At 45.3% G+C, this 15,664-nt stretch overlaps 1 protein-coding gene across 1 annotated transcript; it reads left to right on the forward strand.

Annotated features, from left to right (window-relative positions):
* Nucleotides 1–525: 525 nt before the first annotated feature.
* LOC126477224 (loricrin-like) lies at nucleotides 526–15,633 on the forward strand. Its single transcript, XM_050103601.1, has 7 exons — nucleotides 526–607; nucleotides 8,029–8,110; nucleotides 13,492–13,557; nucleotides 13,651–13,866; nucleotides 13,939–14,280; nucleotides 14,389–14,445; nucleotides 14,578–15,633. Exons 1-7 carry the CDS (start codon nucleotides 590–592, stop codon nucleotides 14,874–14,876), a joined length of 1,080 nt encoding a protein of 359 aa, XP_049959558.1. The 5' UTR covers nucleotides 526–589; the 3' UTR covers nucleotides 14,877–15,633.
* The last annotated feature ends 31 nt before the right edge of the window (nucleotides 15,634–15,664 follow it).

Here is a 15,664-nt window from a genome sequence, read left to right on the forward strand (position 1 = left end):
TACGGCGTCATCAACAAACAGTAGTAGATTGCTACTCACCCTATCGGTCAGATTATGTACTTGGTATAGGGAACAAGAGTGGTCTTGTCATATTCCCTGGACATTGCTTGTTCAATGCCCAGCTGAGCCCCCGGTCTGCAACATACGATCATGTATTCTCCCCACTGTAGTGTGTACGCACAATAAGTCAATCGTTATTTGCTACTGTACGTGGCATGGAAATTTTTCTGCCTCAAATGAGTTTAGGTGCGATATTGCAACGAAGAAGACCACGAAGCGTGGGAAGTCGCCAGAGGACGTGTCAGTTCTGGAGCAGCTGGAGGGCAGCAGCGATGAGGTGCGTGGGTGCGTTACGCGGAGGGATCCCAGGCTTTGACCAAAGAGGTCAGCGCGGCGGTGGCCCCCGTGAGAGGCGTGTATCGCATCGCGGGCTGCCGGCTGGCGGGAGATGTGCGCCGCCCGACACTTTCTCCGGCCGCTATATAAGCGCGCGGCGCTGGGCTCTCGGCAGTCGGTGAGCAACCGCGCCACACCAGCAGCAGCTGCACAGCACCAACCAGAGCAGAAAAGCGTTCTCCTGCTCACAGACATGGCCGCGCCGCGCACGGTGAGTCCGACCTCTGAGTTATGAGACCTAAACTCCACTCTGCTGCAGGGCTGAGGTCTACCTTCTGACGTGGACACACTAGAAACCAGGAATCTACATGGGGGGCCGTGCGTATCGGCCAGAGCACCACTCACTACTTACACCCAGTGATCCAAATACTTCCTTACTTACTTTGCGCAATGGGGCCCAGAGGGCAGCGCGTAACTACACTGCTCCTCTTCCACTGGATTCTGTCTCCTGCGTTCTGTCGCCAATCACCATCCATGTCTCTCAGCAGCAACTCCTCATGGATTCCATCTCTCCACCATTTCTTTGGTGTCCCTCGAGGTCTCCTGGCAGAAAGTAAACTCCCTGGGCTTCTAAGGCCGTCCATTTTTCTCCGCACTAGCGACCTGCCCGTTTTACAAGCCGTCCGTGTTTCATCAGGGCTGCAATGTTCTTATAATTACTTTAGCATGCAACCATTGATAACAGGAATATAATACTCTTTCTAGCACATGGGATATGGTTTACTAGCGACACTTTTGGGAATAGATTCTTCCTACACATCCAGTGACACCTAGTTGCGAGTTATTTTGTAGTTTCAGTCACACAACTGTAGTACATACACACCCAGAGGCGTCAGAGAATCGTCAGTTTAGTAATGGAGAGAAATTTGGAGAGTAAACATTGGTGAGGGAGAGCAGGGCTTGAATACAGTAATGCAGGTTCAAATGGATAGGATAGGACAGAACAGCGTGGAGAACTGCAACAGATCATCCTTCCCTTGAAAACCACAATAACAAACAACACACTACAGGGCATGGGCGACCTGTAAACTCTCGCTAAAACCTGGACCTGTTGTTTCATGTGGACATCCTTGAGAGTAGGAATCTACATGTGCTCAACCACGGAGCTGCTGGAGTCAGACCTGTGCCAGGATGGTCGTCACCTTGTAGTACTTATTTACTGCACAGTACATATTCACACTCTGTTTTCCATAAGATACCATGTGGATTACATTTTTTCAGAACATGAAATATGACCTAACGATGACGCTTTGCCAAATCGATTCTTCATATACATCCCACGAGACTCAGTCACCAACTTGACTTTTTTAGACGACAAGTCAAAAGTTACGGTGTATATCGTCACACAACTGTAGTATGTACACTATACTAGGCAGACAGAGAAGATGCAACGAAGAATGCCACTTTCAATCTTGAGATCGTTTAGCTTTATTGATCTGCTCCGGTGGCAGACGCTAGAAGAGAGGCTTTACAGCTGCAATTTCTAGAGTCGGGAAATGTATTGTTTCCTCTAACTGTGTCTTCCTAAATGACCACGAGGAGAAAATAATTGGAACTACATCTCATAAGTATACCTACGCAGACACGCTCTCACGGTTGTGAATGTATGCTGATAATGGCACCTCAAATACCGTTTGCCATACATTATTAGGTGGATTGCGGTGTATAGTTGTAGATTTGGACTATACTGGAGCTAGAATTGTCCACTGGCGTCGCTAACGATGCGGTCGTAGGTATAGCGCAGCTATGAACGCAGATGCTAATCATGATCCATCTTTCTGACGAAATTGTCCATTGTTTCCCCAAATCAGCTTACAGACGGTGGAGATAGATCTTTCAACAAGACCATCATGAGCTCATTCTCCCAAACCTTAAACAAGTCGAGCATATTCGTAGTCTTTTGAGTAAGAGGACAGCGATTTTCCAACATTAAAATTCTGTAGTGTATGCTTAACGCAGGACAGGGAGTGGCAGAATAGTGTCTAACACTTCACAGTGTGTGATGGAAGCGCAAATAGAACTTTAAGTCCTGTCGACGATGAGGTGGTTGTAAACGGAGAGCAAGTTCGGTTCGGGAAGAAGATGGGTTGTGCCATTTTTTGAGGCATTATTCCAACGTTTGTCTTACTTTCGGAAACACGGAAAATCTATGTCTGTACGGACGGTTGTAGATATGAACCGCTGTCCTCGCCAGTACGAGCCTAAAGTCTTAATAATGCTCTATCTCTCTCGTTTCCACAGATACTTTAGCAGAACGCGGAACACCTTGGTGAATGTTACAGTATATTCTTACCTCGTTTCCATGTGTTAGCTGTTTTGCAAGGCTACATTAAATGTTGGTTGCCGAGATACCCCAAGTTACCGTCTGTGAACCTCTGTGCACCTCAGTGCCTAGAATCAAGCATACGTATCAGTCGAAGGTCCCGCCTGCAATACATGTTACTGATAAGTACCGTTACCGTTACCAACCTCAACAGCTACTAACTGAAATTTAGGTCTCGAAATCAAACTATACGACTGGTTTATTATATGGTTTAGTACCATGTGTCTAAAAATTATCGTTAAATCAGGGAAAAATCATAAATTATTCCTATAAATAGTTATAAGCTGCAGCTAGCTAGCTATTGCACAAGCTGAGGAACATACGATTGTTAGGATAAGACTTCGCAGGTAATCTATTGACACTATTCCAGTTCGCTGCATTTTCGTTCATGTGCATGTTGTAAAAAACTTTCATTCGGATTATGGGGTACGCCACTAAAATCGCTCGACAGCAACCCAAGCAACTAACTAGTCAGAAATACAAAGACTTCACTTTCTAATAGTTGCGGGAATATGATGTTTCCACTTACGCATCTCACTGTTCAGCAACAATCTTAATACAAACCTTGATGTAGCCTACAAAAGGTCTCTCATTGGTAATTACTTGTAACAAGCACGTGAAATGCTTTCCCAAATCTCTGTATTAACCCATCATAAGAGACGCTGGTGCTCCTACAGCCTCACTGTATCGGGGTTAGCGACCGCAAGCAGGCGACTCCGGTCGTAAACAGAGGCTCGCGGTTTGCTGCGTTGCGGGTCTGCCTAACCGCAGGTGCGAACACTGTCACTCTTGTCGGTCAGTGGGTCACAGAGAGCGCGAGTTGCAGTGGCAGGAACGAGGCGAAAAGATTTACGTACCTGCGGTTAGTTTCTATACGTGTAACAAATTTACTAGACCCACAATGTCATTTCAGGGATGAGCAACATGTACAGCAAAGATAAACTGTCAAAACTGGCGTAAAACTCCTTAGAGAGCAGGTGCTGTCCATCTTACCACATTTATATTTGAGGCACCTCTGCCGAAATCGAATTGCAATGACAAATTAAATTCGACTCATTTCGTTATATTTTGGAAATGTCGCTAAAAACTTCTTCCCTAAAGAGAAGTGTGTGGCACACACGACAATTCAACATGTGCGAAAGTCGACGTTGTTCTTTAGTTATATTTATCCTATAACTTAATAACTATATCGTTCGACTAGGCATTTACTTGTTACAGAAGCGTTTTGTTTGTTCCGAGCTATACCTATGGACCGAGTGAAGTGGCACAGTTGCTGAAACTCCTAAGTGTTTGAAATACACTTACGGTCAGTCAGTGTTAATTTTCCGCTGATTTTCTTAGATTTCTACAGACGTATGTCACGACGATTCTTTCGAATTGCTTTCTTCATCCTCCCCCAGTATGAGCTCGTATTTTGTCTCTAATGACGTTACGAGCTGGCCAGACAAAACATTCGTCACCCCACCTAAGAGAGAACACTAGAGCCCTGTAGAAGGTGTTTTACTGGTAACAAGCGGTCCTGTCACGGTCCAACATTGAAGTAAAAGTGGTAGACTCCAAACGGTGTTTCGAATACGTGGAAACAGTGCAATAAGATGGGTCGGCGTGAAGACATGGAAGAAAAGAAGGAAGATGGTAGCATGTTTGATCGTGCCCATGAACCAAGGGTAAATGAAGTTCTCCGATTTATTTGGGTAGCAATGGAATCTGTGCGATTCGTCTACAAGGAGTGGTGTATTAGTCGAAGGCACGTAACATGGCGCAGAACTGTCCTAACCGACAGAGAACGGAAACGAGTGTTACCCCTCGTCAATGACTTTTCAAAGCCAACAAAAATTTTGCTCTAAGTGAATGCAAGTCCATCTCAACCAGTTTGCCAAAGAACATTGCGACAGGAACTGTATACAACGAACATTTGGAGCCGAGTACCTCGCAAAAGGATACTGCTCGCACTGGCATATAAGGTTACAGTTTTCAGTAGTTCAAAAAAAACACAGAAATTGTACTGCAGCTGACTGGACACGTGTATTGTGGTGAGGCATCACTGTTTTTCCTCTCGTCAAATTATGTAAGGAGCTGAGTGGACCGTCGGCCCAAGAAGGCGTTTAAACCACCGCGTGTGGGTGGTGGCTGGAGGTGATTTGGTCCATTCATTCAGGTTACGGTGAATATAAACCACCATGTTTTTCAATGTTCTCGGTGAGCACTGATCCTTTTCTTCTACACCTTCACGAAGACTCTTCCAAGATGGCAACAACAGTATGACGATCACTCAGACACCATATCGCATCTCCACTAATTCACTATTTCAGCCGATTCCAACCATAGAGAAACTGTCTGAGCAACGTGTGAAAGGCATCAAGCCGGCTGCTGTGGGCGAGCGGTTCTAGGCGCTTCAGCCAGGAACCAGGCGGCTGCCACGGTCGCAGTTTCGAATCCTGCCTCGGGCATGGATGTGAGTGATGTCCTTAGGATAGTTAGGTTTAAGTAGTTCTAAGTCTAGCGGACTGATGACCTCAGATGTTAAGTCCCTTAATGCTTAGAGCCATTTCTGAAAGGCATCAATCAATATCTCCCCAATTTAGTAGCTCTACGGGATCTATTCATCAATCAGTGGCTACAGCTGGATATAGCAAACATGAAGAATTTTGTAAACCCCCGTAGTGACCGAAATGTGGCCATTTTCAAGACCTGAGCTATTGTTTTATCAGTCTCCGGTCCATCAGTCTCTCGGTGGACCTACACTGACCAAAAAAACTGCAACACCAAAACATAATTAAAGTAGAGTGATGATATTTCTGGAATTCATTTGTCTAGGTAACATATTTAAGTGATTAACATAGCAAGATCACAGGTTAATGCAAGCGTGAGATAAGCCGTTGAAAATGTGAAATGCTGGTGCATTAATAACCGGCGTGACCGCCAGAATTGATACAAACGTACAAGCATTGTGTTTTAGAGGTGGCGGTTGTCAGTTTGTGGGATGGAGTTCGAAGTCTGTTAGACTTGATCTGTCAATACAGGTATGGTTAATGCTGTTTTCGGATGACACTGGAGTTGTCGTACGTTGATGTCCTATATGTGCTCGATTGGAGAGAGATCTCTTGACCGAGCGGTGCATGTCAGCATGTTGGCACTCTGTAGAGCATGTTGGGTTATAACAGCAGTATGGGGGCGAACGTTATCCTGTTGGAAAACACCCCTGGAACGTTGTTCGTGATTGGCAACACAATAGGTTGAATCACCAGACTGATGTTCAAATTTGCAGTCAGGGTCCGTGGAACAAACACGAGAGTGCTCCTGCTGTCATACGAAATCGTACCGCAGACCCTTACTCCAGGTGTTGGTCCAGTGTGTAGCACGCAGACAGGTTAGTTGTACGCCATCAACTAGCCTCCTTTTAACCAACACAGGGCCATCACTGGCATGGAAGATGAACGGACATTCATCAGAAAACATAACAGGCCTCCATTCTTCTCTCCAATGAGCTCTCGCTCGACACCACTGAAGGTGGTTTAGGACCAATAGAATTCACGCTATAGGCCGTCTGACCAGGAACTGTCTTTGAAGTAATCTATTTCTACTAGTTCGTTGTGTCACATTGGTTCCAACTGCTGCTGAAATGGCTGCTGCAGATGCAGTACGATATGCCAGAGCCATACGGCGACCACGATGGTCTTCTGCCCTCTTGGTAGTGCCAAGTGGCCGTCCGGAGGGGGTGTCACGTTGAAACATACGTCTAGTTACTGGTGATCCACGGTCCTAATAGAACAGGTGAACCGTCCTCGGGTCGACAATACTTCAGTTTGTCAGGAAATTCACACTAGAAGCTGTGTTTTACTGGTGCGTTTCCTGACTCTCTTCGAGTCACCACCGAGGAAAATTAAGAGTTAAATCTACAGTACGTCTCTGTGAGTGTACCCCTGTTCGGAACATGAGCCTAAGAAGATCGTCCAGCGAAACCACGACGGAAAATGCTGAACGCAATGTCTTTAGTTTTAACTTAAGTGAAAGTCGAGGGCTATGGTGGAAAGTTATGACACATGCAGCGCCACTGTGTTTTAATAAAATGAGTAATGAACTGACAAGTGACCAAGACTTGTCACTAGTTCGGAGTACTTTAAGAAAGTCTTATATAACATAAATTCTGAAACGAACTCAACAGTATTAGTGTTTTTCTTTTTAAGCTGAAGGTTCAGTAAACATGCTGCTCGTTTCGCTCTTTCAGTGCAAAATTTAACGTCTTTCGTTAAGAGCAGGTACAAACTTTTTCGTCAAAATATTCCACAAGGAATATCACTTGTTATGCGAATATATATTCTATATTTCAGACTGGGATAGGTCTAAATATCTTTGGAACATTTTCAGATTTTAATTTTAACTCTGTCTATATCAATGATTCAGCACTCTTATACACGGCACAATGTTGTGTATATGCTTTTTACCTAAAGTAGATGGCCTTTGTTGATGACAGCTTAATCGACTGCCTTATCCGTATATAAAACACGGATCTGACAATCTCACGGGTATCAACTCATGCTAAATTCTACAGACTTCTTTCTGGTAAAGATCTAATCTTTAGTTAACAGAAAACAGTAACTAGTTGTCAAATGCGTGTATTCCTAAACATCTGTACCCAACTGCTTCTATACGACCTACACCAAACACTTTCTTCACACATTAATCATTGGCAGCGTCTGAAGAAAAAGCTTGTAGAAACATTAATAGCCTGTTTTTCTGTTATAACAAACGAAACGGTGAAATAAATATTTTTGTTTTTCGACTTTCTTAAATTCACACTTCATAGCATTTACTTTCTTTAAGAACATTTACATTTACGTGAACCCCTATTCGCAGTCTCCGTCGACTCGGAGGCAGTGCATTAGAACCCTGTTAACGGAAAATATTTATATGTCTCAGGTGGCAACGGACCGTATTCCGATGCATAATTTCTTATGGGGTGAAGATGTATGACGCGTTACGCTCAGCTGTCCCTGTGGTGCCACATTAAAGAAATGATTGAAATGAGTGGTCTATCTTCCAGCGCCGGGACTCCACGTTCACAAGCCTTTCATTTCACGAATCATACACACGACAATGAATTGCACAATCTCATACCATTATCATCAACATGATACTAGCGTCCACTGCCTTGCTGGATAAAGCACACGAAAACTCCGATGCGTTGACTGCTTTTGGAAAAATGAATTCATATTAGGAAGAGTGCTAGGTAGACCAATAGAAAAAAAAGCATCGAAATGAAACCACACAGAACACCTACTGACGAAGGCACGTAATGACTGTTTCAGACGCTGCTGGCCTTGTGCTGCCTCCTGGCGTCGTCCGCTGAAGTCTTCGGGTACGGCAGCAGACGCCTCGTACGCAGAGATGGTGAGTACATACAGAATATAAGTCTGCAGGTTCCCGTCGCCGTTGTCATTTACGGTAAAACTTTGTGCGTTGTTAGACCATGTCACATTCTTCTTCAAATAGTTCTGGCCACTGACTGAACAATACTTGTTGCATGCTTGAACAAACATGACGACTAAGCCTGCGAATAGGAATACGAAAAGTAAAGGTTCAAGCTGTATTCATTAGATTATCAGATGGATTGTTCTTATGGTCCACAGAAGCACAAAAAAATGTCGCTAAGTGTGTATGTTCTACAGTGCTGTTTTACTGATTCTGCTGCATAGCTAGAGATCAATCCGCGAACTGTCATAGGAACTCTGCCTGCCTAACGTTATCTGTCTAAATCGTCAAACTATGATGAGAACTGTAAGAGTTTGACATGAACTGTAGATCTTATAGATCATATTAGTGAAGTTCGCGTTGAAAACTCTGGCGTCGTTAGGGAGGAAAGGACAACTGTAAAGGAAAGGGTATTCATATGGGAAAAACTCTGATATAGGTAAACTAAATGCCACCATTGGTACCTACAGTTAAACGAAACGTGGGTGTTTCTAAATTGTAAGTGTCCATGTTGCAGAAAGGCATCAGGATTCTCAGTATCACGGTTCTGTAGGTAAAAAATGTCAGAAATAATCTAAAACGCCTTATTCTCAGAAGTTGAAAGGTTTCAGACGAACACTGTCAAATGTGACAGCATCTCGTTAAGAGATACCTGCTCTGTACTGGGTTTCTTTTCCCATTGGCTTTCTCATTTAGTGAGGTATCGTCATTGTGTACCAGCCATAACGCGAATTTTTAACTTTTGTTTGAATACATACGAGAAGCTTAATAAGTACGAGACATTGTTCCGTGTGGGTATCACAGTTAAGTTAAAATTGGAAGTTTATGTCATTTTAGGAAATTTGTAGTAAACACTGCTGAAGGAGCCGTGACAGTGCACGACGAAGTAGGTCACGTTTGAGGGACTGGTTATGGCGAGAAACTTTTTAACCAAGGTCCCAAGATATTTTCTTGACTGAAACTTTCACTCCACATTGGAACGTGTGCTATAGATGAGACACTAGAAAGATACACTAATGAGCCAAAAAATTATGACCACTTGTTTAATACCGTGCTGGTCCACTTTTAAAACACAGTACAGCAGCGACTGTGCTTGGCAGGAATTCTACAAGTCCCTGATGGGTTTCCTGAAGTATATGCCACCAGATTTCAATTCACACGTCACAAAACTACGTGGCGGTGGTTTGTGAGCACGCAGCTGGCGCCCAGTAGATGTTCCAGTGAGTACAGATCAGGGGCATTTTCTGGCCAAGGCATCAGTATGAGTTCACGATTATGCTCCTCAAACCATTGCAGCACAATTCTGGCCTTGTGTTGCGGAGTGTTGCCCTTCTGGAAGACGTCATCGTCATCAGAAAAGGTGTTCCCAATAATGTTCACGTAGATGACTGCTGTCGCGGTGTCGTCGAGTACAAGCACAGGTCCCACAGAAGCCCAGCTTAATGCACCCCAAGAAAAATTCTGCTGACAGCCTTCTGCATCTGTGGCATGATGCACGTTTCAAGCAGCCACTGGCCGGGATGACGGCGTGTAAGGAGCCAACCATCGACCTGATGTAACAAGAAATGGGATTCGCTCGACAAGCGACACGTTTCTACCTGTATAGATTCACGGTGAAAACTCAGTGATGCCGTCACCACTGCATTTGTAACTGACGATGTCGTTGGATTAACGCAGGTACGCGAGGAGGTAGTGTGATGTGCAGCTACGTGTTCAACAGTGACCTTCGATCGAAATGCTCCGAAACACTTGTGCCTGTACCAGCATTGTACGCTGTCGACAGGTCTGCCTCAGATCACTGCCTATTCTGGACTACACAGCGGGGGATGCTCAGACCGCTACGATTTGTGATGAGACCTGTACGTCGAATACCACAAGGCCTGCTCGTTATTTCGCCATCTATCGACCACTCTCCATGGGTGCTCACGTATGCGAAAAACCGACCAGCTAAGCAGTTTCAGAGATTCTCATTTCCACCCGCAGCGCCACAACAATGCGCCCTTTGTCAAAAACGCTTATATCAGTGGATTTCAGCATTTATGGCCCGTCCCCTCGGTGTAATGACTGCCCGTTTGTCTCTCTCCCGCATACATTCTTTCCTAGTAAGGTGTCCGCAACACTACCAGGAGGCACTCATCCTCGAGGTGGGCATAATGTTTTGGCTCATCATTGTATCTCTGTGAAGTTTAGAACGCTGGGAAGATGTACTGGCTGACCGAATCTGTGATCTGTCTCGTATGTCCCGCCTGGGAAGCAGCACTGCCAACCAGAGATGTCGATTCGATGCCAAGTACACAGCTTTATCCAGTGATGAATTTCCTAATCCACCTTAGCTTCCAGTGTGAAAAGGAGGCAGATCTCAATATTCTTACCTTAAATTTCAGCTTGAACACTGGATGCTGAAGTAATTTCGTGGAGGGATAAACATTATTTGGTTCCTTTTTTTCAGCTCGCAGCTAGCAAATTTCAAAAGCGGAAGTCGAGAAATTATGTAAGCCTTGTTCCCGTAATTGTGACCAACTGAAGTCGTGGGTTCACTTATTTCTCTTTCGGAAGTATAGCTCTACAGCCGAGAATTTTCAATAACGCACTTACTCGCATCTCATATTGCCCTTACATTGTTCAAGATAAAACTCTGCACATTGTCACAGTGAAATTCCTCTTTAGATAATTCCCGAAAGGAAGTGCCTGGCGCTTATGCAGTGCGACGCAGCTGTCTACGATCGCTATCAGCATAGAAAGCAAGTACGTAACCACGCCAGTTAGCGCGCTGTGCAGGCGCTGCCGATAACGCGGGAGAAAGAAACGAGAAAGTACCCGCATGTGTTGTCTCCATGGCGTCGTGCGCTGGTGCGCCTGCAAACTCCAGTAGCGGCGGCTGTAGCTGCAAACAGTGCGTCTATGTGTTCACATAGACGTTTTAAAACATCTAGAAATGATATCAGGAGGCAGACACAAAATATACCCTTTATTTTCAAACAAGTTCATAGCTTACTCGATAAAATTATATACAGGTAGTAATAACAATCTTAAACGTGTCTGCACAAGATTTGAACTTCTACAAATATGTATATTACATTCCTGAAGATCCTAATATGTGAGTTTTGTGTAGCCAAGAAAGACAATCTTTAGCCACAGTCACATCACTCCATTTACTCTTTCCGAGCTACAAAGTGATACTAGTACCGGGGTTCCAACATAAACACAAGGAAGTTGGTGTTGTCGACTCAGCTGATGTGGTACCTAACGCAGTTTGTGAATTACTTCTGTTCGATTTACAACCTAAAGTTACGTGAGAGACATGTGAGAAAATGGCTTTTGCTGACATAACAAACAAAGACGGCAGTCACAGAATACCTGCTTACACGTATTTCCATAGAATTATCGCGCCTTTTAAGCCAACTCGTGTATTGAATCTGCAAGCATATGCAGCCTCCTTTCCTTGCTGCTGTCGATAACATCTTCCATAAATATTTGAGGCTCTTATGAAGCCTTGTAGTCGTGCATTGAAGTATGAAGATTAACTTGTAACCAATCACATTACAATTTCATAATCTGTTTTCGATGACTCTGCCTCAGTGCTAGAACACATCTTCAGTTTTTCGATTATGTGTCTTCTTTATGTGCGTCTTTGTGTGCCCAACCGCACGGCCCCTGTCTCCACACACACACACACACACACACACACACACACACACTCACACACACACAGTATTTCACTTTATTACCATTACAGAGCAAGACATCGGTGGAACAAGTTATCGGGCGGCATTCTTTTGGTTTACGCTTTTCTACTTCCATTGCTCTTTTTCACAAAGGTTTGCATTTTATTTCACTGGTTCCACAAACAGCTGCAGAGTTTCACTTTACATGATGGTATACAGATTTTGTCCTTATCATGTGATGATCAAGTTACCGTGCAGTATTTCTGCAACAGTGGCCTTCTTCGTGTCAAATGAAAATGAGACAGATGGAAAAAGTAAGTAAACTGTTTGTTATTTCGAAAGTAATAGCAATAACCATTAATACCTTAATCCCACTTCGTTGTCTACGGAAACATAATTGTACCCAGGCGTGCCCTCTTCGTACGAACCTAATCGACGGCCACGAAAGTCTTTCTTCAGGATTCCAAAGATATGGAAATCGCGTGGGAAGGGACTGGGACTGAATGGAGGTAACGGCTTCGCAGTGAAGCTTCTCTAGCGTACTCGAAACAACGTTGACAATATGTGGGCAGTATGTGGGCGGGCCCAAAATGCGCAGAATTTTCATTGGGAAGCCTTATACACCCTGCATATAGTCCTGATTCCTCCCTATTCGTTTCACACATTCTTGGAGCCCTGAGGAAAGACGCTCGTGGCTGCTGATTTGCTTAAGACGAAGACGTGCACGCCTTGGTGCAATTATGGTTCCGTAGACAAGCGCAAACATTTTTCCATGAAGGCACTGATTTCCTTGCCTCCAGTGGTATAAATGTATATATTAACATTTATGATCATTACTTCTGAGATAGTAAACAATTTACTTACTTTTCTCCATTTTTCTTGTTTTCGTTTTACTGTCCCTTGTATTTTGAAATAATGTGAACAGGTTTCCAAGATACTGTTTCAGTTAATTTGTTGCGTAAGAGTCCGACTTGCGAAATACACACCCTAGATTAATACAAAAAGTGTCTTACTGTAATTGTAATTGATAGGTTACAACATTCGTTCATTTTTTTAACATTATTGTGTGCGCCCATATTGTATTGGACTGAAGTGTAGCCACGCGGGATAGCCACGCTGTCTCAGGCGACTTGCCACGGTTCGCGCGGCTCCCCCTGTCTGAGGTTCGACTCCTCCCTTGGGCATGGGTGTATGTGTTGTCCTTAGCATAGGTTAGTTTAAGTTAGGTTAAGTGGTGTGTAAGCCTAGGGACCGATGACCTCAGCAGTTTGGTACCACAGGAACTTACCACCACTACCACTACTTAAGTGTAGTGTGTTACGTGAGCCTGGATCAAGACACTTGAATATTTCGGATAAATCCTCTTCTAGCCATCATAATGAGATTTCCCTAGTTTTTCGCAAACAGCTTCAAGTGAATTCCTTTCGGTTTCTTTAGAGACGAGAGAGCTTGATTAGTTTCTCAGAATCTTCCATCTTGTCTTCTTTTTAATGTAAAGCTTGCAATTTTTGTATAAAGCTAAACGTGCACAAAAAAGAAATCACATTCTGGCGATCTTTATGTTGTGGGACCAGTCGGAATGATTTATGCACGTTTGCCATTGCCAGTTTTCATCTATTGCTCTTCTGTCCACAGCGCCACTGACGAGCTACGGAGCACCTTCCCGGCCGTCTTCCATGTACGGAGCTCCTTCTGCAGGTGGTGGCGGCGGCGGCGGCTTCGGCGGAGGTGGCGGTGGTTTTGGAGGCGGAGGATTTGGGGGCGGTGGCTTCGGAGGCGGTGGATTTGGTGGAGGAGGCGGGAAACCGTCGAGCAGCTATGGAGCACCCGCCGGGCCTTCCCGGCCATCCAGCATGTACGGTGCACCATCATTTGGAGGAGGAGGAGGAGGCTTTGGCAACGGTGGTGGACGCGGGAAAAGCCACGGGGGATTCGGCGGTGGAGGCGGAGGCGGAGGTGGAGGCGGAAAGTCTCGCCCGTCGAGCAGCTACGGTGCTCCGTCTTCTGGCGGTGGTTCCTTCGGCGGCGGATCCTTTGGAGGTGGATCTTTCGGAGGTGGTTCTTTTGGCGGTGGATCGATAGCTTCAGCTCCCTCATCTAGCTATGGTGCACCCTCGTCAGGTGGTGGCTCTTTCGGGGGCGGATCCTTTGGTGGTGGCGGTGGATCATTCGGTGGTGGTAGCGGCGGCGGATTTGCTTCTGCGCCATCGTCTAGCTACGGAGCACCGTCATCGGGAGGTGGATCATTTGGCGGAGGTGGAGGAGGAGGAAGCCTATCATCCAGCTATGGAGCACCCTCAGCTGGTGGCGGATCTTTTGGAGGTGGATCTTTCGGAGGTGGATCTTTCGGAGGCGGTGGAGGAGGAGGCAGCCTATCATCCAGCTATGGAGCACCCTCAGCTGGTGGCGGATCATTCGGCGGCGGTGGGTCTTTTGGAGGCAGCGGTGCATCCTTTGGATCGTCACTATCGTCTAGCTACAGTGCTCCTGCCAAGACCCCGTCATCAAGCTATGGAGCTCCTTCATCTGGAGGTGGATCATTTGGCGGCGGTGGTGGATCGTTTGGCGGAGGTGGTGGATCATTTGGCGGTGGTAGTTTTGGATCTGCTCCATCATCCAGTTATGGTGCACCATCCTTCGGCTCAGGTTCATCATCTTCTAGTAGTGGTGGCGGCGGCGGCCTTTCTTCTAGTTATGGTGCACCTTCCTTTGGCAGTGGAGGTGGAGGCGCTGGTGGGTACAGTGGTGGTGGAGGAGGGTACAGCGGAGGTAATGGAGGTGGCGGCGGGTACAGCAGCGGTGGTGGTGGAGGACACGGAGGTGGAGGCGGAGGATACAGCAACGGAGGAGGTGGAGGATACAGCAGTGGTGGCGGTGGAGGATATAGCAATGGTGGTGGCGGAGGATACAGTGGAGGTGGCGGCGGAGGTTACAGCGGAGGCGGCGGTGGAGGCGGACATGGTGGAGGAAGTGGAGGTGGAGGCCAGGCGTATGCCAGCAATGGAGGATATGTCTACTAGAATCCAGTCTCAACTGGTAGCCGCCTCTTTGCCATTCCGATTGCGCTTCTTTGAAGAGTGTTCAGCCTCCATCTTTGCCATAATAGGAAGCTGCCTTATTATCATGAGCGTTGAGGAATGATTGTTGATCTAATCGCCATGTCTTAAGCAATGCGTTTCCTGACAATATGCATGGTACCTTTATGCTCCCCATTACATATGAGAATTCGGCTATGTTTCCTTTAAAAAAGCTTACCCTTTACTCCTCGTAATTTCTGCGAAGGTACCATTTTTATATTCAGCTGGGCCAAAAACGAAACAGCTGGAATTTTGCTTATTTTTTTCTCTCTAATAATAAAATATCATTTTATTACAGTCTTCTACCATTCTGCACGGAAGTGAGACAAGTACAAAGGAGGGAGACTGGTAACTGTTTAAGTGTTATTTATATATCTCCAAAGATTTTTCACAGTGTAATGTTCTGAAGACAACAGAAGCTTAGCTTCGTGTCTGTAGCAATCCAAACCGATGTTTTCTCAGTTGAAATTGTCTTGCGTAGGCTCCAATACGAGACGTAGTTCTGAAAACAGAATAGCGTACTGTTCACCAGCCAGCTCTCTGGACTGCTTCAGTCTCATGACTTTGAGCATTTGTAGTCCGAAGCACGAATAAGTTATTGGAAGTATGGCGCTAAATAATCGGTTGTTACCTTAGAGAAACGACAGCAAGTCATTACAGCCTGAGGTAGTGCTACGTGTTTTCTCTTTAAAAAATAGAAACAAAGTTTTTATCAGCTGAAATTTTCAAAA

This window comes from Schistocerca serialis, chromosome 1 (genome assembly GCF_023864345.2).
Source record: "Schistocerca serialis cubense isolate TAMUIC-IGC-003099 chromosome 1, iqSchSeri2.2, whole genome shotgun sequence".
Taxonomy (NCBI): Eukaryota; Metazoa; Arthropoda; class Insecta; order Orthoptera; family Acrididae; genus Schistocerca; species Schistocerca serialis.

What these genes read in the sequence shown, in the direction of transcription:
- LOC126477224 (XM_050103601.1), top strand. An exon ending in CGGAGCTCCTTCTGCAGGTG is followed by an intron (nt 13,558 to 13,650) that starts GTGGCGGCGGCG and finishes GATTTGGTGGAG; the next exon opens with GAGGCGGGAAACCGTCGAGC. An exon ending in AGGTGGTGGATCATTTGGCG is followed by an intron (nt 14,446 to 14,577) that starts GTGGTAGTTTTG and finishes TTGGCAGTGGAG; the next exon opens with GTGGAGGCGCTGGTGGGTAC.